General features: G+C 40.0%; 1 protein-coding gene across 1 annotated transcript; it reads left to right on the top strand.

Moving 5' to 3' along the window:
* Positions 1 to 484: 484 nt before the first annotated feature.
* On the top strand, positions 485 to 24,149 carry top1b (DNA topoisomerase Ib). Its single transcript, XM_066702421.1, has 21 exons — positions 485 to 639; positions 966 to 990; positions 9,958 to 10,054; positions 11,984 to 12,104; positions 12,249 to 12,307; positions 12,605 to 12,700; positions 13,098 to 13,173; positions 13,301 to 13,395; positions 13,845 to 13,960; positions 14,582 to 14,703; positions 15,055 to 15,177; positions 15,606 to 15,793; positions 17,135 to 17,279; positions 17,373 to 17,516; positions 18,378 to 18,563; positions 19,350 to 19,418; positions 19,940 to 20,054; positions 20,151 to 20,278; positions 20,532 to 20,626; positions 20,745 to 20,894; positions 21,288 to 24,149. The coding sequence occupies exons 1-21, from the start codon at positions 607 to 609 to the stop codon at positions 21,388 to 21,390; spliced, it is 2,286 nt and encodes a 761-aa protein (XP_066558518.1). The 5' UTR covers positions 485 to 606; the 3' UTR covers positions 21,391 to 24,149.
* Positions 24,150 to 24,202: the final 53 nt, after the last annotated feature.

The raw sequence follows: 24,202 nt of genomic DNA, 5'->3' as shown, positions 1-24,202 counted from the left end.
TTATATACATTTTAATCAAATCAGCACAGCTCTTGTTTATTTATTGTTTACTTTCTGCTGGTGGAAAGAAAGATTATGTATTGTTTTAATATTTTAGGGGGGTAGTTGTAAGGCAATGCACACCATAGCACATGTGAAACAGCATTTCTAAAAAAGTTGATTCAGTTGTCATATTGTAACAGTGCCCTGCAGAAGGTTTCAAAAATGTAACTATTGTTGTTTACCCAGTGGCGTGAGGGTTACATTGATACAGATGTGTATCACAAGTACGTAAGTAAAAAAATGAAAAGAAAAAGCAGGCGTTTGGGGTGCCCACGCTTTGACCGTGAAGCACATTGACCGCTCTTTGTCGCCACATGGCTAGCGGCTCCCATGCTTGCGCCGGCACTATGTGTAAATGTGCGCACACCGAAGGGGCGGGGCTTAGAGGGCCAGACGCCATGTTTTTTTTACCCATTTAAACAATCTGGAGCATGCGCAGTTGATGAAAATCGGGACTTAGTCTGTTACACAACTGTTTCTGTCTCCATTCTGCCTACTGCTTCTCGCCGGCATTGCCCCCCCAAGACATTTCATACTTTTAATTTTAAAATAAGGAACCAGGAAATGAGTGGAGATCAAGTTCACAAGGACTCGCAGGTAACGATGTTGTGTCATGATGAGTGGACCTCACCTTGGCCGGGTGATCTTTTTATTACGTTTAAAATTGCAGTCGTAGGCAGTAATACAGTGGAAAATTAACTGTAGAAAAACGGACAAAATTGATCAGCAGCCGCGATCAATAATATAATCGTTTCAGAAGGTGTTGGTGTGTGAATAACAACTTTATCATAAGTTTCAATGCATTTTTTTTGCTAGAACCATCTACGAAAAGCCATTTTCAGTTCACCTCAGTTGAAACTTACAGTACGTGGTTTTTTTAATCAGAAATATACCCCTGTAATGTATTTTAAATTATTTTTCAGATCGATCCAGGATCTCGGGTTTATGGTAAGTATCGCTCGACCACAAATCGCCCTGAAATCATTGTGAATGTGTCTCATTTTGACTCCCGTTTCTGCGCTGTCTGTCTTCTGTAGTTAGTTTTTTAAGGACAGAAATGGCGTCCCAGAGACTAAGTCCCTTCTCCTTTCCTCACAAGCGCCTATTGTTCAAATGGAGGGCTTATAAATCAGGGTTAAAATGGTCCATTTTCCGAACCGGGCCCGGATCCCGATAGAGCCGGACATGGATTTCCACAAAGCGGCCCCCGATTGCTGCTACACGGCGGTTTTGTGGCTCTATTTTGGCACCGAAAGTAGGGGTTTGGGGGTTGAGGACTTAGTCTCTGCGCCATTTTCTTTTTCTCTGCCTCTATCCTCACTAGTGCCGACAACACAAAGTGCAGATCGCCCGTGATATGGAGGCATGGCAGCAGCGGGGGGATTACATGGGGGAACATGCTTTTTCCTTTCTTTTTCATTATTTTTTTCTCCTTTTGCATGATAACAGTCATGTGTGGCGCATGCAAGGTTTAATCTTTACATATGTGTATCTAGTGTGGAAAAAAAATGAACATTAGGTGAGGGCACAAATGTGCGTTTTAGACGCATTTCAGTCTCACTATTAATGCAAAATATGGTTTATGTATCAATGATCGTCTGTGCGTGTGCTTCTCTTTTATTGAGTTTTTTCATTTCCTTCCGAAAATTACCCCAATTAAGCTGTATAATTGAAACTTTTCTGAAACTTACTGTGCAAATAACTACGTGGAAAATTATAATGAACATAAATGAAAACTTTTTAATACTGTGGTGTAATACATATATGCTGTATTTTCACCTATTAATTTAGTTTTTTTTTTTGTAAAAGCCAACAAATCTACCTCTTTTATTGACACTTTCACCATTAGGATGCTGGGGTTTTGGAGGTGGTAGAGATCCCAGAAATATGCCTGACCCATTGAACTGAGCAGTTCCAGTGGCTTTGAAACTTGAAATTTAACCTCATGGGTAGTCATTTGCTTTTTTTGCTTAATTTTAATATAAGTATATTTTATATATTTCGGACATCTGTGCAGCTTTTCAACTTTATTGATCCACACAGTCGAGCAAACTGGTGAAATTAGGTCTGTCATACATACAGGTATTAAAAGTTGATCAAAAATATAGATCCATATCATAAAAACACTTGCATCCAAAATACTTGCTCACACAGCCTCCTATCCCTATATCATTTTTAAGATAAGAGGTAGCCTACCAATTTTGTTATTTGTCAAGATTAAGATTTAGACTATAATTTGTATGTATCCACTTGAATTAATTGGTCATCTTTTGTAATGTACATGTTCTCTACATGTCTAATATGGCAATGCCTGCTCTTCTTTTAAGCATTAGATTCATGGGGGCAATAAAAAAGATAATATGAAGCAAGCAGCCAAATTGTGGACAGTGTGCACATAATTTGTGTTGTTGAACATCTACAGGTAGCATGGAGTCCTGGTTCCCATTATTAAGATTACCGAGTACCCTCTCATTGAAAAAGCACACGGTGTTCTTCAGAAAAGCTGCACAGTTGGAGCTCAGTTTAGATCCTTATCTTCTATTAATTTACCAGTCATGCTATCTAGGACTGTGTATACTCTAAGGCGTTATATTTAAAAGTATTAACACCCTTTGTTTGAAACTGGTCTTCTGGGATTCATTTGGCTTCATAAGCATTGCTCTTTTAAACTATACTTTTTGATTTAGTGGTGATATCTTTTTTTTAGCACTAATTCAATCTAATGAAAGTTTTACAGATTCCACTTCATTGATCTTAAGAGAAGTGTGCAACCTTTTGTCATCCAAACCATACAAATCAGGGCATACAGTGCTTAGAGGTAGGTAGGAACTGGGTTCTTTCATAAGGGTATCATGTTACTAAGTAGAGGATGTCATTTTTCCCATCTTGCATGTTGAATTTACTGTAGTTAGGCCTATCCATCCATCTAGTTCTTGCACAATCTTAGTCAATTTTATGTGCATGGCTGGCAATGTAAATTCCATATAGCCATGCTTCTGTATACAGATACAATACTTTTAGTCGGTTAGTGCTCAAAACTGCCCTCGGACTGTCCTGGTAAGGGCTGGTGTGGACGACTCCAGGCCGGCCCGTCCGCAGTCTGACTCGTGATCCCAGTAATTCAAAACCCACTACCTCGCTGCAGCTCCCATTAGAAGCTCATGTGTGCATTCCACTGTCGAAGCTACGTGAGTGAAGGGAGCGTTAGGGCACGAGGATCGGTGACAAGTCCATGCTTTTTACACTTCCCAACCTGTGTAACCCTCACTGGGACAAAAGCGCTTCTTGGACAGCTAACCAGTTTGCCGGGTGCGGTAAGGTTTTGAGTTTGTTCTTGCCTCCTCTCCCGCCTTCAGATGTAAAGCTGTGGAGGATCCTCACTGATGTTACGGATGTTTGCAAGGTTAGATTCTGAACCCCCAGGTGCTGCAGTACAAGAGAAAAGCCATTTTAATGTTCTGTGCCACTAGTTGTGTGTGTGCACTTCCATTGTTTTACCAGGCCAGGTGGAAAGGTGACCCATCACTGATTGCTTTTTCCTCTCTGCAAATGTATAAATATATATTCCCCATTATATATTTTTTCCCCAAGATAATCAATCTTTCAAGGCTCTCTTTTTGACAATTAGTTACCCAGTACATTTCAGGGTGGGGTGTTTAGATGTTTGAAGATGTTATTTGATATTTCGGTTAGTTAGACCATAATTTAATAAGCTAAATGCTTATTTGGCATGCAAAAGGGTGACCTTATCTTGAATCGGAAAAGGACGTGATTCTAATGAATTCATAGCTGTATATCCTTTTGACTTCACTGAAATGGTTAAGCAAGTTGTAAGTATTTAACATTTTAAGAAGGAAGTCAATGCTTTTTCACATTTTAATTCCAACATTAATACAAGGGTAGCCTATATGATCTTCTTTGTCTAATATGTTTGGAAGTTGTTTTTTTTAAATAATGATTATTAAATCATTGGGTTCTCAAGGTGTATAAAATAAATAAATACAGGTCTTGACCATGTAGGGCCAGTAAAACCAACACTGAAGAATAGCACACAGATTTGTCCCAGAAAAATCAAGCACAGTATTCACTTGCTGTGCTGGGGATAGTACCAGTCAGCTGCTGTTTTTGTTTCTACTGGTGTTGACTAGAAAAATCTTGGTAATTTGGTGTTGGTGACTTTCTGAAATTATCAACTTGCAGATACTTTCCAAGACTAGTATTGCAGATTATTTTACATATAATTAAAATGCATTTGCAAATGTTGATATTTGTGCATTCAGTTTTCAGACTTTTTCACATGTTTTTAAGTAAATCATGTTAATATTCTTCACCACTTAGATACATTAGAGAGGAGGAAAAAGGTTTAAAGCATTCATAATTTATCTGTCTGTAATTTAAAACCAGTATCTGATTATGTTTTTAACAAAAAAAAAAGTATTGGTTTGCATTGTAGTTACAGCTGGTAAATTAAAAATATATCCTCATACAATATTAATTATTCTTAGATGTACCTTTTTGAATCAGTGTTTTTAACCCTTCCACCAAGATTATGAACAGTATGACTGTCACTATCATGTCAGTTACTTAGCTTTTGACTTTAATAGGGATGATAAATGAATCCTTAAATTGAGCACTTAATACAGTAAATCATCTTAAGCTAAGGCATCTGTTTCTTCCTTCATTGGCTTCCCAGTATAAATCAGCTAAGTAGTTTAATACATTTAAAATCAGACTTGAGATGGTTATTGAAGTACTTGCTCCCAGAGTACAGATGGATTCCAGCCCTTTTTACAGACGTACAGACAATTATGTGAAGTACATTTCGGAAAAATGATCGGAAATGTTAACTCGCTTTAAAATGAAGGGTTAGTTTATCATGAACGTTTTATATACGAGAGCTTTAAATGGACTCTGCAGAGCCTCATATCTTGCCATATCAGGTTTAATGGAGTTGAAGGTGGCTGTATTCCACTGGGTTCACTGGCACTACTTAGCTCGTTGGTGTACAGCTTTGTAGCAGAAATGGAAGAGAAGTTAAATTGATGTTCTTCAGATCGCCTTCTCTGCCTGTGTTTAGTCTAAAAGAGCTGGAGAAATGTCTCCCTCCTCCTTTGCCTGCCTTCCACTTAATGGAGTGAATTTACTTCTGTTGGGCATGAATTACTGGAACGTGAAGAAAACCTGTTTGGGTCAAGTCTGTCAACACTTTAATTAGTCTTTTCATTAGCAGTGCTAGGGCGTTGATGTAATTGCCGTGACATTTTGACTCATTTAGTCAGATCAGTCTTCCAAAAGTTTTTATTATTGTATATATTTTAATCTCCAATCTCATCTATCCCTAAATGTCTTTTTGGTTTGTTTCATACAACTTCAGACTTCAGTCAGTCTTCATTTGAATACAGTGCTTTAATGGCATCCCACTTCAAAGTGTGCCTAAAATGATACATTGATACTATGAGATGGGATATGAACACATAGGTTTCAATGATGTCACTTAACCTTCAAATACAGTATAAAAGGAAAATGTCTTCTGTTAGAAAGGTGAGTATCGGGGTCAAATATATTATCATTCAGTGTCAATGGTGTTGAGCGATGGGCTATAAAATAGTTATATCCCTAACCGATATTGTGTGCATTAGTTCTAGCTTTAGATAAATAGGCTGTTAGTTTGGTAGAATCTATTAATTTCTGCTTGATTTTCATTTGAAAATGTAATAAGAGGTTATGTAGGTGGGTTGCAAAGCTGCAATCTTTAAAAAATGCAATTTCTTTTTATCCCTTTTCAAAATGGAAGGAGTAACCCTATTGTGGCACAAGAGGGTGCTGTCTTTCATGAATTATATTGGAAACAAGACTAAAGTAGACTTGTATTTGGTTATTTTGTTTATGTAAATGGTATAGTCTTTATGTGGGTTTTTATTATTTTCTTCAGTTTAAGGAAACAGAACATCTTGTTACTAGCATGTACTTGGAAAAGAACGTGTAGAATAACACGCTGTTCTCTGGACTGCCTCTATTTGTATTACTAGAGAAGTGAAACTACTCGTAATTCAAAGGAACTGAACTTCATAAAGTATAGACCGAAATCTCCTTTTACAGGTGGCAGTCTAAAGAGATGTATTGTTCCACGATATGAAATGGTCATACACCACAATGTTTTATTGTCATGTTAATGAATTCTTCTAAACATCATGTATGGCACCGTTAAAAAGAACTTGTTACACTAACAGATACTCAAACGGCTTCTCTAAAACTTCAGTGCTGTTCCAAAGCGTCAAGCACACAATTGCATAATATCTAAAGCCTCATCTGCAGTTATTTATACATCTTCCAATAAGTACTACTGTATTAAAATCTGCTTCATATATTGGAGTGTGTATCCTGTAATCGAATCGAATCAAACCCAAATCGAATCCTGCTCTGAAATAGAAATAGTTTGATGCTTCAAAAGCTCACAATTGCATACAAACCCATTCACGGTTCTGGGCTATTTGACGAAGATTGTAGAAAGTAAATAGTTAATAATTAAAACTAGTTTTTTTATGACATTGCTTATGACATTCAATAATTTAATCTACTGCTGTTCTTCTGTCTACATCTTTTTGATTTTCTTTGGCATTTATATAGACCTACTCTGAATGACTTGCATTTAATTAGTAGTGCTTGAGGCGAGGAGCTTGTTACCTGGGGGTTGCAGTTGAAGGTCTTGCTCAGATTAATAGTTTAAACCAAAGACCTGTAGTAAAGTTATTGTAGAAACTCCTCTGGATAAAAAGGTCAGTTAAGGGTACCTAATTGATATGTGTCAACCAATGAAACGACGAGTTGGTGTCTGGTGGACGTGTTAACCCTTTTGAGAATCCTACTAATGGTTTTTCTGAAAGATTGCTTGTGCTGTGGATGGAAATCAAGTTTGTGAGGCAATGTAAAGAGCTTATAATAATTCCACCTTTGATAGTGTTGGAATTACCCTGAATTGTTTCACAATCTGCAAAGCAATACCTTCCTTGTTTTTGTTTCTGTGAGCATCTCCTTTCTTTGTGAAGGATTATTAAACCATTTCTTTTCAATTAACTAGACTTTTCTTTTTCTGCTTGTGCTGTCGAATGGGTGAACAGTGTTGTATTCTCCTTTGACTGTTTCTTTGTGCTGTATACACAAAAAAGTGTATTGGTACATGCAGAGTTTGACAGTGGGTTGCATGGGGAAGACCATTAGTATAATAATGATATTGTTAACTGACTGACATTGAGGCTTGCATTGTTAACAGCGGCCTGTCTGCTCACTCTCTTACACTCACGGCTTGAGTGTCTTTCTCTGTGTTCCCCTGGACCCCCCCCCCTGAATATTCTGTATAAAATAAATCTGACGGCTACAAACTGGCTCCCACTATCAAATTAAATGCTGAGCCTGCTGTGCAAAACGAAATGGTAATTAATGCAAATTGCCATGGCAAATGTGGATAAATGTACTTGGATTATTCTTCACCAATTTATACATATATTGTGTGTTTTTATTTTTTGGTGATGTAAGGCTGATGTGCCTCATGATTATTAGCTTCCTGAAGAACAAGCACAGAAGAACTGTGCACAATGTTTGTTTGCATTTTCTGCCCTGAAACAAGACTTTAGCTACTCGTGGTCCTTAATTGAGCAGTGTTGGGTCTGCTGTCCTTTTGTTCCTTAGCAATTAGGGGTTATTTTAATTGAATTAAAAAAAAAAAAAAAAAAAAAGTGTGACGCATTACTTCAATGAGAACGTTTATGGTATTGTATGAATTGTAGCCCTCAACCCCTTTTCCCGCCTCCTCTATAAGTGACGTCTTTGGAAGGGGAGCAGGAAAGAAAGGAGAAAAAGTGAGATAAGTGAAATGAGTTGGAGGCCTCTTTGCTATCATAGGCCTACAGCGGCTGCAGACTCAATTTACCATAGCTTTAAAATGAGACGGGAGTTAAGGTGGCTATTAGGGAGTGGTGGTCTTGAGCAGCAGTAGGCTTTAGTTTTCCAGTGAAGGTGGAAAAGCTTAGGTGTTAATTCAGATCCTGTTAGTCAAGAGGAGAGAGGATAAATGCTATGCGTCCGAGGAATGCAGAGGAGTGGTCTGCTTCAAAATAAAGGAATTTCTGTCCCAAATCATTTACACCCCTTTCCAGTGTCTCTTCTCCACCGCAGTCCTGTCCATGAAAGACGATTGAAGACAGCTTAAGGCACCTCGATCACACTCCGATTGTAAACGATGGATCTCACGGTGGCATTGCAGCACACGTTGTATAGGCTAATATGTATAGGCTTATATGAATAGGCTAGTCTCTGCCTCAAATTACTAAAAGCAGCCCGTGTCTAAAATGATTTTCTCATATGGAGGAGATGGCAGGAAATGGGTTTCTGTTTTCGGACGGTGACTTTTATTTTTTCAAATGTATAAATAGTTCTGCACCCAGGTGTAATCAGTGAGCGTGCGATACTGTAACATCCTGTACAAACGGTAGCTGACCTGATAGTGCTGTGAATGCAGTTTGAGCTTCTCTCTTAACCACAGTAGAAGTCCTTGGAACATTTGATTTATTTTTCCAAAGGTTTCTTGCCAAATTTTCAGAAAAGGATGCCCCCCCCTCCCAAGGGTTCTACTGGGTCTGTGATGGGAGAACCATAAGAACCACAGGGAGAGACGGTGGGGGGGTCATTTTAACTTGTCGACATTGTAATTGGACTCCCTGTGCAAGAGTATGAGTAAGATTATCACTATTTCAATTGCTACCATTACAGAAATTTTGGATTTCTATTAAAAAAAAAAAAAAAAGTGTGTGTGTGTGTATATATGTAATAAATAAAATAATAATAATAAAATATATATATATATATATATAATTTAACTTAAAAATTGAAATTCTTCCCTGTGTCTAGATCAGTGGTCTCCAGCCCTGGTCCTGGGGAGCCCCAACCACTTTATATTATAGGTCACCTTAAATCACCAATTTCTTAAAACCTGGAACACGTGGAAGTAATTAATCAATTAAGCAAGTCAACCAAGGAATTTCTTTTCTCAATGTGTTTGGAGGATTGCTCCAGTGGTTTCTAAATACCTGAATTTACAACACAACCTGCTTAATTGTTTCAAATTAAATACTTCCAGGTATTTAAAAATTGGTCATCTCCAAAACCTGCTAGATAGGGGCTCTCTAGTACCATGGTTGTAGACCACGGGTCTAGACCTTCTCTTATGTATCTGTCCCTTGTAAAAGGTTATTGAAGTGTAGAGCTGTATACTGGGCAGCATCTCCTTTTCTTCCTTCCACTGGACTGTACTGGACACTTGAGAGGACGTAGCATCTTTAGAAATCAGTCAATTTAAGAAATGAATCGGTGAATTAGACTCCAGTTTTCTTCTACCACTTGTTCTGTTATTTATTGTGTATAGGTACCAAAAGGTGTTAGTTGGTAATATTTCTCTCTCTTCTTGCTCAGTCTCTCTGTGTTACCAAAGGCATTTAGGTAATTACTGTCTTACGTGATGGTGTTGATTTGGAGCTATACCCAATCTTGTCCTCTGAAAGCCTTCCTGCGGCGTCACTGATTTCAAACTAATTGCGAACTGGAAAAGTGAAATGCAGACTGCACGTTAAATATTTTAATATTTTGATTCTTCATTAATCTTATATGCTTGGAAAATGTACTGTTTTATCATTAAGAAATATCCATTTCATATGCAATTTAATATTGATTTTCTTTCTGATTCCACAACGGTAATGAGAGAAAAAATAAAAATGATACTGATACTGATTTTGCAGCTGTTAGATTCCTGCTTTTCCTTTAACCAAAGCCTCGCCCACAAAAGGAGAGAGTCCCTGTATAAGACCATGCCTAGCACGATCATGATATGTAAGTGGTTCATCATTTTAATATCTCTCTCCACAGATTCCCACAAACACAAAGACAAGCATAAGGACAAAGAACACAAACACAAAGACCACAAGAAGGACAAGGAGCGGGAGAAATCCAAGCATAGTAACAGGTACGCCAGTCCCTCGATTGCTTTGTGCCCTTCTTGGGGCCAGTGTCCTATCCTGTGCTGTGTGGCTCAGTGCCGTAATACTTGTCATAATAACCTTGACTGACCGCATGGCATTGACAGGAATGAAGGGATTCCCAATTGAGGATGTAAAACGAACTCATGTGCCTGGTTGCACATTATAGCAGGCAGACATGTTAGTGCAGTGCTGTGCAGCTCCAGTCCCTGAGGACACGGATAGTGAGACGCTTTGTAGCTCTAGATGTCTTCAGATAATCAACCACTCTCTTACTGGACAAGCTGACCATTCAGTTCGATTAGACGATCAAGGGGTTTTATTGGCTTTTGAGTGAAGGTGGGGATGTAAACTTGGCTGGACTAAGAGATGAGTTTGTAAGCCATTGACTAAAGTGGATTATTTCCCTGCAAATGAAGAAGTGGTTATTGATCAATATATGTAAAAAAAAAAAAAAAAACGATTTTAAATATGGTTTGTGCCGATATTTGTTTTTGGTGTTGATTTGCAAATTCTCAGATTAAGGAAAGGCTGATATTAAGTGGTAATTAAGGATTTCTGTTTTGTCTGCATGACACCTACAGCTAAATTATTTGTGAAGCTAAAGAGAAAGTGTTGCCGATTTGAAATGAGTTAAATGAGATTTAGTTATTTCTCCTTCTTGGAAGTATTGTGCAATCACTCCCTTTTCTTGTACCAGCAGCTCTCCCAACACTGGCTTTTCTCAGGCCATTTCAAACTTAAGAATTCAGCTGTTTGGTGTGTGTGTGTGTGTGTGTATATATATATATATATATATATATATAAAATATACCACAGTGCACATTGACAGCCAATACGACCTGCTGGAAATCAAAGTCTGCTGTGCTGGGGTGGCCTCAGGGGACCTAGTGCTGTTGGTTGTGGTAGAAGATTAAGCCCAAGCTCTCAGGTCTGATGGTTTGAATGCACAAACCATGAAAATAAAATAAATAAACTTAAAATAATCAACGGCCCAGTTTCCTGTGTAACCACACTTGGGCCATCTTGATTGGTCTTACCCATGTATTGGAACCACCAGCAGCTATTTTTGTGGTACAAGTCTCAGCTGCACAGAGTTGTTGCTGACAGTCTCTTACCATAGCCCACATTTCAGGAACATTTGACTGTCCTCTTAAAAAGCAGGTTGAATGAATCCAAAGCAGGAAAAGCACTCGTAAAGGAAATTTTCCTGCAATAACAGTGGCCCGAATTGTGTCCTTTTGGTAAATTGCTTGCATTTGCTAGATCATAAACCCCAAATCACTGTTTACACACTGCAGTTTAATCTGTTAGTGAGGCGTTCACACCCCCAGGAGTGGAGAGTGGGGTGGGGTGGGGTGGTGTCTGTGTCTGGGTCCTAAAGTCTGGTCAATCTTTGTTCTCCAGACACCACCTCCCCCTCCCCCACCCCCACCCCTGTGCCTCTTACTGGAAGTTTTGTAGCCCAGGGAATTCGGTGCACATCTCCCTATTTTCACCTACTTTTAATGTTGGTCTACGTAAAATACTGCAGCATTTTGATCTTGATGTGTTGTTTCCAAATCCACTCTTAGAATGAGTTTGCAAGCATTTGAGGCTGTGATGCAGAGTATATTTCTCCTCAATTCAATTGCCATTCATAATGTTTTGCCAAAAAGGTATTTTTTTTCGTACATCTGTATATAATTTTGTGTCCTTCTCCAATCATCTTTTATTCCTTTGCCCAGCTCTCTTGTGGTTAAGAAAAGTAATATGAGCAGTATCAGAGCAGCTTCTTGGGGGGTGCTAGGGGTTAACTTCAATTTCTTTTGTCATCAAAGTAGTCTGGCTTTTTAAATTGGAATGAATCTATTTAAGATGTAACTAATTTGAAATGTACATGACTAACAGTGACTAATTCCCCCCCTCGTTCTCAGTGAACATAAGGACTCCTCAGAAAAGAAACACAAAGATAAAGACAAAGTCAAGCACAAAGACAGCAGCTCAGAAAAACACAAGGACAAGCACAAGGACAAAGAGAAAAGGAAAGAAGACAAGGTGAGCTCGCGGTGTGCCGTCCTGGAGGGGGTCTGATGGCTCTTTATCAGGGTCCTCTCCTGTGGTAAACTGAAGATACTTTTAACTGTCCCTTTATTAAATCTGTATTGCTAAATTGATTTTTATATTGTCTGTCTTTCACAGAGCAAGTCCTCCAGTGTTGAAGGCAAATTAAAGAAGGAAAAGGAGAATGGGTTTGCTAGGTGAGTGTGCTCAGTTCCTTAGTGGAGATCTACAGTACATTTTCTCATCCTTATTGGGATATTAAGGAGATAGCAAGATTTTATTAACACATAAGGCCTCATTCAGACATGAACTGTGAAGCTCACTTCTTATTTTTTTAATTATTAAAAAGTGAAATGTCGGTATCCTGCTTGATGTTTAAAAATAAATGTCATGGCAGATCTTCAAGTGTCAGGCAGGACAGTCATGTTAAATGGTTGCAATGTTTCTGTTTTCGAAACTGACTGAATGTTCGACTTTCGTTGTTGTTTCCTTAGTCCTCCTCGTATCAAAGCGGAACCAGAGAACGACAGCTATTACCTCTCTCCCACGAAACATGAAAAATCGCTAAAACGGGAGCGGGATGATGATGAGTGAGTACTGGTGTCGTTATGCGGTCTTCTTTGGATAGAGCTGCTGTGCCTCTTTTGACACATTCAGTTGTGCATTCGTATCCGAGTGTGTTTTGTTTTTCCCATCAGTATATGGCCCGAGACCTGGTGGTTCTTCATTTTTTACTTTTGTACAAGTTCCACCCTGGTGGTGTTCCATTTTTTGGGGCCATTTAATTTGGAATTTAACCCTTCTAGCTTTTTCTGATTCCCCCCCCCCCCCCCCCCAAAAGTTGTTGGTTTGAAGGATTGTCTATGCCACGCGCCATGGCTCATTTTTGCCAGCCCACAAATGACTTAACAGTTCCATAGAAACGAGAGTACCCTGTAGGAGGTATGCATGACAAAATCTCAGTGTCTCTTCCTTCCTGCATTTCAGAAATGACTTAAAGCCCAAGAAAATCAAAACGGAAAATGAAAAGAAGGCCAAAAAGAGGAAACAAGAGGATGATGAGGTATGTGGGGTTTTTCTTCCCTATTTCTCAAGCTTAGATTTAATAATGTGGAATGTGTATTGCTACTTTTTTATAATTTAAATAATCCTGTTGCTGACACACTACCTTTGCATGGGTTCATTTCTAGGACATCAAACCCAAAAAGAAGACTAAGGACAAGAAAGGAGCTGTTGCTGATGGCAAAAAGAAAGCAAAGAAAGAGCCTGAGGAGAAATGGAAATGGTATGTGCTGGGGGGGATAGAAACCAGGACACTTGCAATTTTTACCTTTGAACCTTGAGCTCTTTAAGCACTGGGGGCACAGCTCCCACATGACAAGGAGGAAAATCTAGTCTAATGAAATAAATCTTCAGAAGTCAACCCTGTGGCCCTTGATGATTTTTATTCAGTTGTGAAAGGTAACATTTAAAGATTTGTAATGAGAAAATACACATAACAGCAGGAAAGACATTTAAATGTAGTGTTGTCCTCAGATTATTATTTTTAAACTAACCAGAGGATTTATGTTGATGAATACTACTGTTGAAGATTGTGTGTGTGCGCAGTATGGTTGTCTATTCAGCCCCATTGCTGGCATGTGACAAGCAGGCCACAGATCACAGGGCACGGAAAATACCCTTCTGACGGGTGCACCTTTAATGTTTTTGTATCTGAATGTATGACACCTGTAGGTGGGAGGAGGAGAGATACACAGACGGAGTAAAGTGGAAGTTTCTCGAACACAAAGGTCCCGTCTTTGCACCCCCTTACGAACCTCTTCCTGGTAATGTCAAGTTTTACTATGATGGTAAGTCTTGTTTGGCCTTTTATCTCCTTATTGCTAATCGGCCTCTGTTGTACAGGAAGTGACCTGTAGGTCAGCTGTGCCTTACACATAGGGTTGAAAGGCATGAGTCAGCGAGATGTTTGTAAGTGATGAGTTGCAGCTGGAGTTTAAAATAAAATCAGGGTATTTTCCTATATAGAGAAGTTTTTTTTTTTTTTTTTTTTTTCTTCTGGATCTATATCCTTCAAAATGCATGCTCCTGGAGAGAGCTCTAAAGGGTGACTGTTTGTATTTATATCCAGTCACTGCCATTTTCTCCTATTTCCTCTTCAAATTTAAATGCATGTAACCAAAGTCTGAGGAATGTGTAGTTGTCCAGTAGCTACAGCTTTGTAACTGTCTTTTTACATTGTGCTTTCACTGGCATACTTTCAGCAAGCTGTTTGGAAGACACATCTTTAAATAGATCTTTTTAGAGGATATCTTTTCAGTTTGTATCGCTTAAACAAGTTTTGGTTTTATACCTTTTAGATCCTCCACAGGTTGCATTCTATGGCTGCCAGCTGTTTGTAGCTTCTGCACACTTTCAGACACCTTCCCACTGTCATGACAGCCAGCCTCAATTTGTTGTTTTTTTAACAGGGAAGTGTATGAAGCTGTCTCCCCAGGCAGAAGAAGTGGCAACCTTTTTCGGCAAAATGTTGGACCATGAATACACTACCAAGGACATCTTCCGGAAAAACTTCTTCAAAGACTGGCGGAAGGTAAAGGGAACACCTCTTTCAATGTATTGTAATGCTCGAATTTAAATGCAAAGAGTGTAACTAGAGTTAAATTGATTTTTGACGAGGAAACTGTTACAGATGGGCCTAGATCAAATAAAAACTTTGTACCCGACAAACAATTTGAACTCCATTACCTTTTGCTGTAGTTAGCATTACTAACAATGCATTTTGTAACGTGAATGTACTTGTGTATGTATTTGCGCTGTGTAACTAGAGTTCAGTTGATGTTAATGTAGGGCTGGGTGCCAAGAGCTGTCAGCTGTGGACAGTGGGCAATGATTGATGTATTAAATGAATGATTAACTTGGTTTTGTTTTCTTTTCTCTCAAGGAAATGACGAGTGAGGAGAAGTCAATTATCACTGATCTAAATAAGTGCAATTTCACAGAGATGAATGACTATTTCAAGGCCCAGTCTGAGGCCAGGAAACAGATGTCTAAAGAAGAAAAACAGGTAAGGTTCTTCACGTGAGCACGACAAAACCTACCACTATATAGGTTTATTTGTACGGCATGAATGCACTCTGGGCAGAGCTAGGTGTGGTCGGAGCGCGTTATCTTTTTGTCCAACGTACTTCAAGAAATGAGGAAGTACAAATATGGCAGGAAATTCTGCTACAGTTAGTCGTTATGGATAAAGGTCAGCGAGATGCTCTGGTATCTTAATCACTGCCTCTTTATTCATCTTTGCGTCACAGGTTTTGACTTTAGAATTCCTCAGTGATTTTTTTTTTAGATACCCTTTTTGCCTTTAAGAACCTGTGCTTGTTTTATAGGGTATTCCCAAGTTTAATGATGTAAGGGATTTTGAAATAGATATCTATATTTTTCCGGTAAAGTCGGGTAAAGATTTTCCCCCTCTCTCTCTCCCCCTCCTATCAGAAAATCAAAGCAGAAAATGAGCGCCTTCTTCAGGAGTACGGCTTCTGTGTGATGGACAATCATAAAGAACGGATTGCCAACTTCCGCATTGAGCCCCCCGGTCTGTTCCGTGGCCGAGGAGACCACCCCAAGATGGGCATGCTAAAGAGACGCATCCGGCCTGAGGACATCATCATCAACTGCAGCAAGTGAGCTCTCCTTTCTCTCCATTGCACTACATGTCACACACAACACCCAGCAGTGCCCCCTGGGAATTATTTCCTAGGCAGAAGGCATTACGTTTCTGTGCCTTTTGTGTGAATCGGAATTCACTTTCATTGTTTCTAAATGGCAGCTTGACAAAAAATAATTTACCAACTGCGGGGCCTGAGAGAACCTAAAGGAGGTTATAATGAAAGGCCCCATGAAGCCTTTTTTGGTTGTAAGTAGCTAATCAATCCAGCTGTTTCTTGAAGGGAACCCTGAGAGTCCGTGTTTAGGTTTAAGTGCATTGCTGAGTAGTTTGTTCCAGAAAAAGAAACTGAAAGTGCCCTCTTGCTTTAAGTATGAAATGCACCTGCTTGCAGATCTGTCTTTGTGTAATGATGAGGCTGTGGTTTCACACTCCTGCACTGGTTAGGTTTAATTGACTTAATAATGTCATCAATAGTATTTCTTATTCTGATTACAATATATCAACATATCAAGTGGTTACACCTCAGTTTTCTATCAAAGCTGCAGACAATCTCAGACTGCAGGTGCCTCTTACAATAGGCCGATAGTCTCACACAGGTGCAAATGGAGAGAGATATGGAAGTTCACATTAGACAGTACAGCAATCACATATGCTGTAGTAATATACTGTGTGTATGTATGTGTGAATAGGTATTACAAACAGCTCTGGAAAAAATTGAGAGCACTGCAATTTTTTCTTAAATCAGCATCTCTACATGTATGGCAGCCATTCCATTCCATTCATATTTTTATTTGGAATTTGGGAGAAATGTTGTCAGTAGTTTATAGAATAAAACATATATGTTCATTTTACCCAAACACACAAAACCAGAGAAACTGATCATTTTGCAATGGTCTCTTAATTTTTCCCAGAGCTGTAATATATATATATATATATACATATAACACGGAGGCATTCAACATATCGGACCGGTTTATCTCCATCACTGATGAATCTGTCATATGTGCATATTCAATTTGAGACGCACGCTTCTAGGAAAACTCAATCACAAACATTCCTGGAACTTTCGGCATCATGGAAAAAAGTAATTTTAGAAACCGGACATGGTCCAAATGACTGTTATGGCGGTTTTGGTGTTAAACAATAGTGGCTTTCTTTGTCTTTATTTTCAGTTCCAGAAAGTATGTTAAGGATTCCCCTTTTGGTTTCCATAGGGCTTCCATTCATGCTGTGGTTGTCCTTTCACCGATGTTATTGTCTTAATTATTTTCCGCCTGTGTTGTGCATCTGGCCTTATTGCAAGGTTAACTCTTGCAGCTGTCTCTGACTGGCTTGGTCTCGTTCACCCCTCCAGGGACTCCAAAATTCCCAAGGCCCCTCCTGGCACCAAGTGGAAGGAAGTGCGTCATGACAACAAGGTGACGTGGCTCGTGTCATGGACAGAGAACATCCAGGGCTCCATCAAATACATCATGTTGAACCCCAGTTCCAGGATTAAGGTATGCTCTCCTGAGACTTGACTCTGTTGTGCAGCTCTGACTGGATGGAATGACATTGAAATTGTTGATGCCCATGTTCTCTGGCGCCCATAGGGAGAGAAGGATTGGCAGAAGTACGAGACTGCAAGAAGGCTAAAGAAGTGTGTGGATCGGCTCCGGAATCAGTACAGGGATGACTGGAAGTCCAAGGAAATGAAAATCCGCCAGAGAGCCGTTGCCCTCTACTTCATAGACAAGGTTAGATTTTTTTTTTTTTTCTCCCTCATTTAAACTGCAGCAAAACTGGAAATGTAATTTGCCACCATGCTATTGCTGTTTCTCAAAATTCCCAAGTTGATGCAACAACCTGAATCACAACAGATCTATTTATTCCTTTTTCAAATCTATCCCAACAGCCTTCTCTCGCATGAAATACTAATCTTAGATTGAAAAGTAGAACATATCCCTGCGGCTACTGGTATACAGATCCTGGGGTAGCTTGTGCACTTGTGCATTGTGGTTACAAAAGTTAAGGGCTCAGCCCACCAAAAAGGGCAGCTTTCCATACATTAAAATAACTAGAGGCAGTGGATCTGACATCTTAATATTTGCAAACTAGTCAGTGATTTTTAATTCAAAATAGAATGGATGCACAACTGTCCCCTTTTGATTATTTACTTCCACTGGGTGTGTGATGTATCTCTTATACGATGACCCATTGTTAATCTGTTGAAAAGCGATACGAAATCGGTGTGGAATTCAGAACACCTCGGAATGCAAATACACACCCAGAGTTCTAGGCACATTGAGGTGAGGGGAATATTACAGTGTGTTATCGTAGATAAGAAACGCACGTTTGAGCCAGGTGTCCTGCCCTGGCCAAGGTCAGGCTAAAAATACCAGCCCTGGGGAATTGTCAGGGAAAAACTTAATTTCCCTTCTCTTGTGGATAACTGTAGCTTAACATCTCTAGAGGAAATCAAGCCAGTTACTAAGGAATGAACTTGGCAGAAAGTATTGTATTCTTCATAATTTAGGCATTTTGCTGAAGACTTGATGCAAGAGATGGCTGTTTTTTTTTCCTGTATTGTAATCAATCGCACTTCTGTCTCTCGTCAGCTGGCTCTGAGAGCAGGTAACGAGAAGGAGGAGGGGGAGACGGCTGACACTGTGGGCTGCTGCTCCTTACGAGTGGAGCACATCAAGCTGTACCCAGAGATAGATGGGCAAGAATTTGTGGTGGAGTTCGACTTCCTGGGAAAGGACTCCATCCGCTACTACAACAAAGTTCCTGTGGAAAAGAGGGTGAGACTGTGTGTGTGTGTGTGTATGTGTGTGTATGTGTGTGCATGCTATGAACGAGGTTAAAAAAATAAAAAGATTGGAAGAAGGATCTTGCCGTAAAGCAGGGATGGGTGTGTGTGGAGCCAGGACAGCTGAACTATAAAGGGTTAAAGTGCCTTGGGAGCTGCCCTCTCTGCTCAGGGAATAGCTGGTGCCTGACTGTCATGTCCGAGGTGTTTCCGGGAGCTGCCTGCCCCCGGGCCCCTGTTGCAATCAAGGTATTGCTCAACACCTTACAGGAACTCCCTCGGGAGAAAAGGCTGTTGCTGCTTCCCCATGTGGCCTGTACTTTGCACTATAGCCGGCCCCGCTCCCCTGCGTTCCGGCTCCATGCATGCATACATGCATGCAGTGTGTTGGGAATAGCTTTGTGTGTGTTTTTAGTTGGGTTTCTTCACAGATGCAGTTTTTCAGTACTGAGCTGCTTAAAGTACAAATGGTGCTAAAGCTGTTCCAAGTGAGGTTATGAGGGGTTGTCATATACCTTAGAGTGTTGTGTGTTCAATTTCAACATGGGCGTGCCATTCATCTTAGCATTCATTATGAGACAATCTTGCAACCTTAGACAATCTTAGACCAGAATTGTTGAGTAAGAGCCTTTTCATGTAGGTTGTAAAGCCACAGTTGCAGAACATTTCCTGTTCAAATTAAACGTGCACTGTTGCAGCTATTTGTAGGGGCATCTTGTTTTTTTTGGTCAGGGAAAACAATACAGACTTCCTCGTGTTTGTGTGTGTCTCCTTTTAGGTCTTCAAGAATCTGCAGCTGTTCATGGAGAACAAGCAGCCTGAAGATGACCTGTTTGACCGTCTCAATGTAAGCTGGAGTCCACACTTTTAACACAATGGCCACAATGACCTGTAGCACAGCCTTCTATCAGTACCCCTAGATGTCTCAAATGTCTGTCTTCCTTGAAGTACAACTAACTTTATAACTGTACAACTTTGAGTTGTCACAATCTGGAACAAACTCCCCAGCGATGTGGCTGAAGCTGTAAATTTGGGAATATTTAAAATCAGACTGGATAGGATCCTTGGATCAGTTATTAATGGACACCAAACGAGCACGATGGGTCGAATGGCCTCCTCTCGTTTGCAAACTTTATGTTCTAACAAATGTCTGTGTTGTGGTTGATGGTAGAATCTGTTCTGAATTTGGGCAAAGGGAACGCTAGCTGGTGATGACAGCACAGAACCTTGTAAAGAAATCATTCAGGTTTGGTGCGGTGACTCAGAGAGGATTTGTTCTCCATCAGTGGATTTTTAGTCCGTATGCTTTTTAATTTGTGCCATAACGTCCTGAGTCAGAAGGCCTGAAATTCATGTTCTTCCTCCTAGACCTCTATTCTGAACAAGCATCTACAGGAGTTGATGGACGGACTCACCGCCAAGGTGTTCCGTACCTTCAACGCCTCCATCACCCTGCAGCAGCAGCTGAAGGAGCTCACAAGTCGTACGTTCGATCACTCCGCTTTACTTATCCTCTTCTAACCGTGTATGTTTGCCTGCTTTTGCTGACTCTAAATTGAGATCTTTCTTTCATTTTTAGCTGAAGAAAACATCCCTGCTAAGATCCTGTCCTACAACAGAGCCAACAGGGCTGTGGCCATCCTGTGTAACCACCAGAGGGCGGCACCCAAAACCTTTGAGAAGTCCATGCAGAACTTACAGACAAAGGTACAGAGGGTCATGCGGCTGGCTTCGGAGAGGCTTCTCAGCCATGTGTCTTTGTCTACCTTGTTTCCATCACAGAGCTTTGTGTTTTTTCTTTAAACTATCAAGCCATGACCCCCCCATCATGATATGAATTGCTTCCAACACCTCTGAGTCAAAACATATTTATGTTAAAGAGCCTGAAGAGCAGTTGATTGTTGCCCATCATTGTTCCTCTCTGGCCCGCCTGCTGATTTTGTCATTTTTCCTGTCTCAGATTGAAGCGAAGAAAGATCAGCTGAGCGCTGCGCGGCGAGAACTCAAAAGCGCCAAGGCTGATGCCAAAGTACGGAGAGACGAGAAGTCCAAAAAGTGAGTGTCCTGCTCGGAGGGGGACCAGCCGAGCAGGCCTGGTATTTTATGATTTCTCGTCTTCTAGCGCTAGTGAACACAAGTTCTAACCCGCTGCCCTCTCCCTGTCTGTTCGCAGAGCTGTGGAGAGCAAGAAGAAAGCCGTTGAGAGAATAGAGGAGCAGTTAATGAAGCTTGAAGTCCAGGCAACGGACCGTGAGGAAAACAAGCAGATTGCCCTGGGCACGTCCAAACTCAACTACCTGGACCCACGCATCTCAGTAGCCTGGTAAGAGGACACACGGGGGGCCCCCAGACAGGAAGTGTTAACTTGCGGCTACACTGTTCTCTCTTCTCCTCCATTTTGTTTTTTCCAAATGTGTATCGTTGGTTGGTTACCGCTGCAGTTTTAGAGAGGAAATGAACACGTGCATGGAAGCTTACCACAGAATTTGCAATGGGTGTATATGAAAGAGGATAGTGGTGGGGGGGAACTTCACCGTGAAATAGATCCAAAAAACTATTTAGGTGAATCCCTGCCCCACGTGCACTTCCTGTCCCCCTCTCCTCCAGCTTTGAGTAATTAAGATTGCTCTCTGCAGCTGATCTGTACTTGTTGCGCTGCTCCCTGTGGCATTGATGCTTTACTAATGCGCTCTTTTTACCTCTCTCTCGAATATAGGTGTAAGAAGTGGAACGTGCCCATCGAGAAGATCTATAACAAAACCCAGCGGGAGAAGTTTGCCTGGGCCATAGACATGGCAGATGAGGATTTTGAGTTTTAAATCCCATTTGCGGTTTTAAATTCCGTTTTAATTTTGTTTTTAGCGTAACTGATTGCACCACGCTGATCAGGCTTGACAAGGGAGAGACAATGAGCATGGAGAGAGAGGGATGGGGCAGGCGATCATGGGATTGCCAAGGTCTTTGATAGTCAGGGGTCAGGTCGGGCGGAAAGGGGGAAGGGTGACGGACTCAGGGGGCCCCCAGGGAGGGGTGAGAGTCTTATTTCAAAGTCCGCCACCCTGGATGAGATCGTCAGACCAGTCCGAGCTCCTCACCCCTTCCCCCGCTGGCCCAGACGTGACACCCTGATCCACTATGAACTAGCTGGTGCACAAAGGCTTGATCCTTGACTAAAACTGGCTTTACCCCTCTTCCGCAAGATTACTTGCAAACTTTGAACTCTGTGGTCCTATAGCTACTGTATTCAAACAAACAAAAAGAATCTGCGTGTGTTTTATCGTTTTATTTGGTCTGTTTTTAGCCCTCGGATTTCTCAATAACTTCTATATTTTAATAGAAAAATCAAAGAATTCCTTAAGCTACACCCACACCATCAGAGAGAGAGAGAGAGAGAGAGAGAGAGAGAGAGAGAGCGCGCCCCTCGGGATGAATGTTTTTAAATACTGACCACGAAAGCTGTGTGTGTATGGGTGTGCGTGTGATGTTTTAATGTTCATTTGAACTGATTCTAGAACTCTGTGGAATTCGATCCAGAATATCCGGATGCTGGGGTGCAAAAAAAATATAACGTTTAAAACTGTTTTACGCTTCTAGGAAATGGAATGTGAATTTTGTTTTTCTTTTATTCCACAGTTTCTATCAGGGAAAGTTTTATTTTTTCAATGTTAATGTGAACTTGTTTTTATTAATTTTACAGTAGGTAGAATATCCCCAGCGTCCTGATATTCTCCATCGTTCTGAATCAGTATTCAGTTTTAATTTTTACAGACTGTTTTTGAGAGGAAAACAAATACTCCCATATCTGTTACTTGAAGAAAATGCTATTTTATTGTATTATTGCGGGGTGGGCATGGAAAAAACTTTTTTTTTTTTTTTTTTTTTTTTCCTCTCTGTTTTTCCAAAAGGTCAGATAAAATATGTGAGGGATATCGACTTTGCCAAAAAAAATAAAAAAGGAAAAAATCTAAGTTACAAGTTAGGGCTTTTATTTTTTGTAATTGTGTAAAGATTGAAGAAGAGAAAACTTTAAGGAAATTTTAATGTGAATTTTCATCATGAATTTTATTCTGGACCTTTTTTTTCTCCTTTTTGTTTTTAGACGCAATGTTAGTGAAAGTAGCGGCTTTTATCTTTTTCTCTCTTACTGGCTTATCAACTTTTTGTCTTAGCCTTCAATCATGTTTTTTATTTTTTATTTTATTTTTTTCCTTTTTTGGTCAGTGTAGGTTATTTAAAAATAAAAATCCTACAACTTCAAACATTTGTTGTTATTTACTGATGTGGGCTAGACCAAAACGTATATTAATATTAAAATGCACAGTTTCTGCCTGATTTGTGGATTTGGGGGGGGGGAGGCATGTAACTCCATTTTCTAATTGTGTGAAGCATCAATAATGACACTAGATTTCAAGAACTGAAACATGTTGCAGTGAGGAAAATTGAAAATATTGTTGTGCTTTTACAAATTTTAAATATAAAGTTGATATTCTCTAAACACAAATTACGTTTAAAACCAATTCAAGATACTAGGAAATAATATCAGTTTCAACTGTTTGAATAGCAATTTGTCAATTTAATCTCCAAATTAGAACAATTATATACAGAATGACTTCAACTTTAACATGGTTTTATTCAAATTAGGCCCTTGGCTATTTGAAATGATTGTTGATCTATAATGTGGCAGACTTTGGGGGAAGTAGCCATATGCTTCCAGGAGCCCTGTCTCTTGTTCAGCCCTGCTAATGGACTTTAACGAGTCTGTGAAAGCCTGGCTGGGAGATCCTGTGATCTTATTGTCCCTGATGTAAATTCCCTTAGCGTAAAGCAGGAAGTTTGCCCAGTGGCAGATGCTGCAGGTGGAAAATGTGAAATCTAAACCCCTCAAACAATTAACCCGGCATGAAATAAAAACTCTCTCTCTCTCTTTGTGTGTCTCACTCAGACACACAAGTACCATACTAGTCGTGGGTCGCTTAAGCAGGAATTCCGATCTGTGCTGCGTATTTTGTTTCATAGTCGCTCTGGCAAATGATATTTTATCTCGGTTATAGTTTGAAAGGAGGTGAAACGTTTATTTCAGCTAAATTGATTTCAGCCATTTTGTAAAAGTCAAGGACACTTTCAGGAGAGGCCATAGAAGCGGTTTGTTTATTCCTTTCTGTAACCTGCTGGTACTTGGTGTGATGATGGTAATACACGCGGTTAACGTTGGAACCACTGCATTCTCTCTCCCCGCCACGTGAGGTCGCAGCTGAGGTTCTGTCACATCAGGAATGCAGAAAAACAATGGATTAGTCTTAATTCCAAAACTTAAAATACTGGTTCAGTATGTGTTTTTTTGTATTATTTATAGCTCCCAGAAAAATGCATTAAGTAACCACGAAAACACGTGTTTCTCAACCTGTGCTTAGATGAGGCTGTTTACAAATGGTTATGGGGTCCTTGAAAATATAGCCCATAATGAAAAGTGGTTGAAACATTTATTTCCAGTAATAAATAAATCAAACAAGATCTCGGTGTACTTATTACAGAAAGGTCTCATGACAGCAGTAATAAAAGTGCCTGGTTTATACATTGAGAGCATTCAGTGGATTCTTTTGTACAATTATTTATACCAAAAATGATACGATT

The sequence above is a fragment of the Amia ocellicauda genome, chromosome 4 (genome assembly GCF_036373705.1).
Source record: "Amia ocellicauda isolate fAmiCal2 chromosome 4, fAmiCal2.hap1, whole genome shotgun sequence".
Lineage (NCBI taxonomy): Eukaryota > Metazoa > Chordata > Actinopteri > Amiiformes > Amiidae > Amia > Amia ocellicauda.
Note: the sequence above shows the minus strand (reverse complement) of the source record. Positions and strands in the feature narration are given on the sequence as shown.

Bases quoted from the DNA above. Each gene is read 5' to 3' on its own strand.
- top1b (XM_066702421.1), top strand. From the start codon at position 607: ATGAGTGGAGATCAAGTTCACAAGGACTCGCAG. The intron at 991-9,957 runs GTAAGTATCGCT...CTCTCTCCACAG, and splicing joins TCCAGGATCTCGGGTTTATG to ATTCCCACAAACACAAAGAC. The intron at 18,564-19,349 runs GTGAGACTGTGT...GTCTCCTTTTAG, and splicing joins AAGTTCCTGTGGAAAAGAGG to GTCTTCAAGAATCTGCAGCT.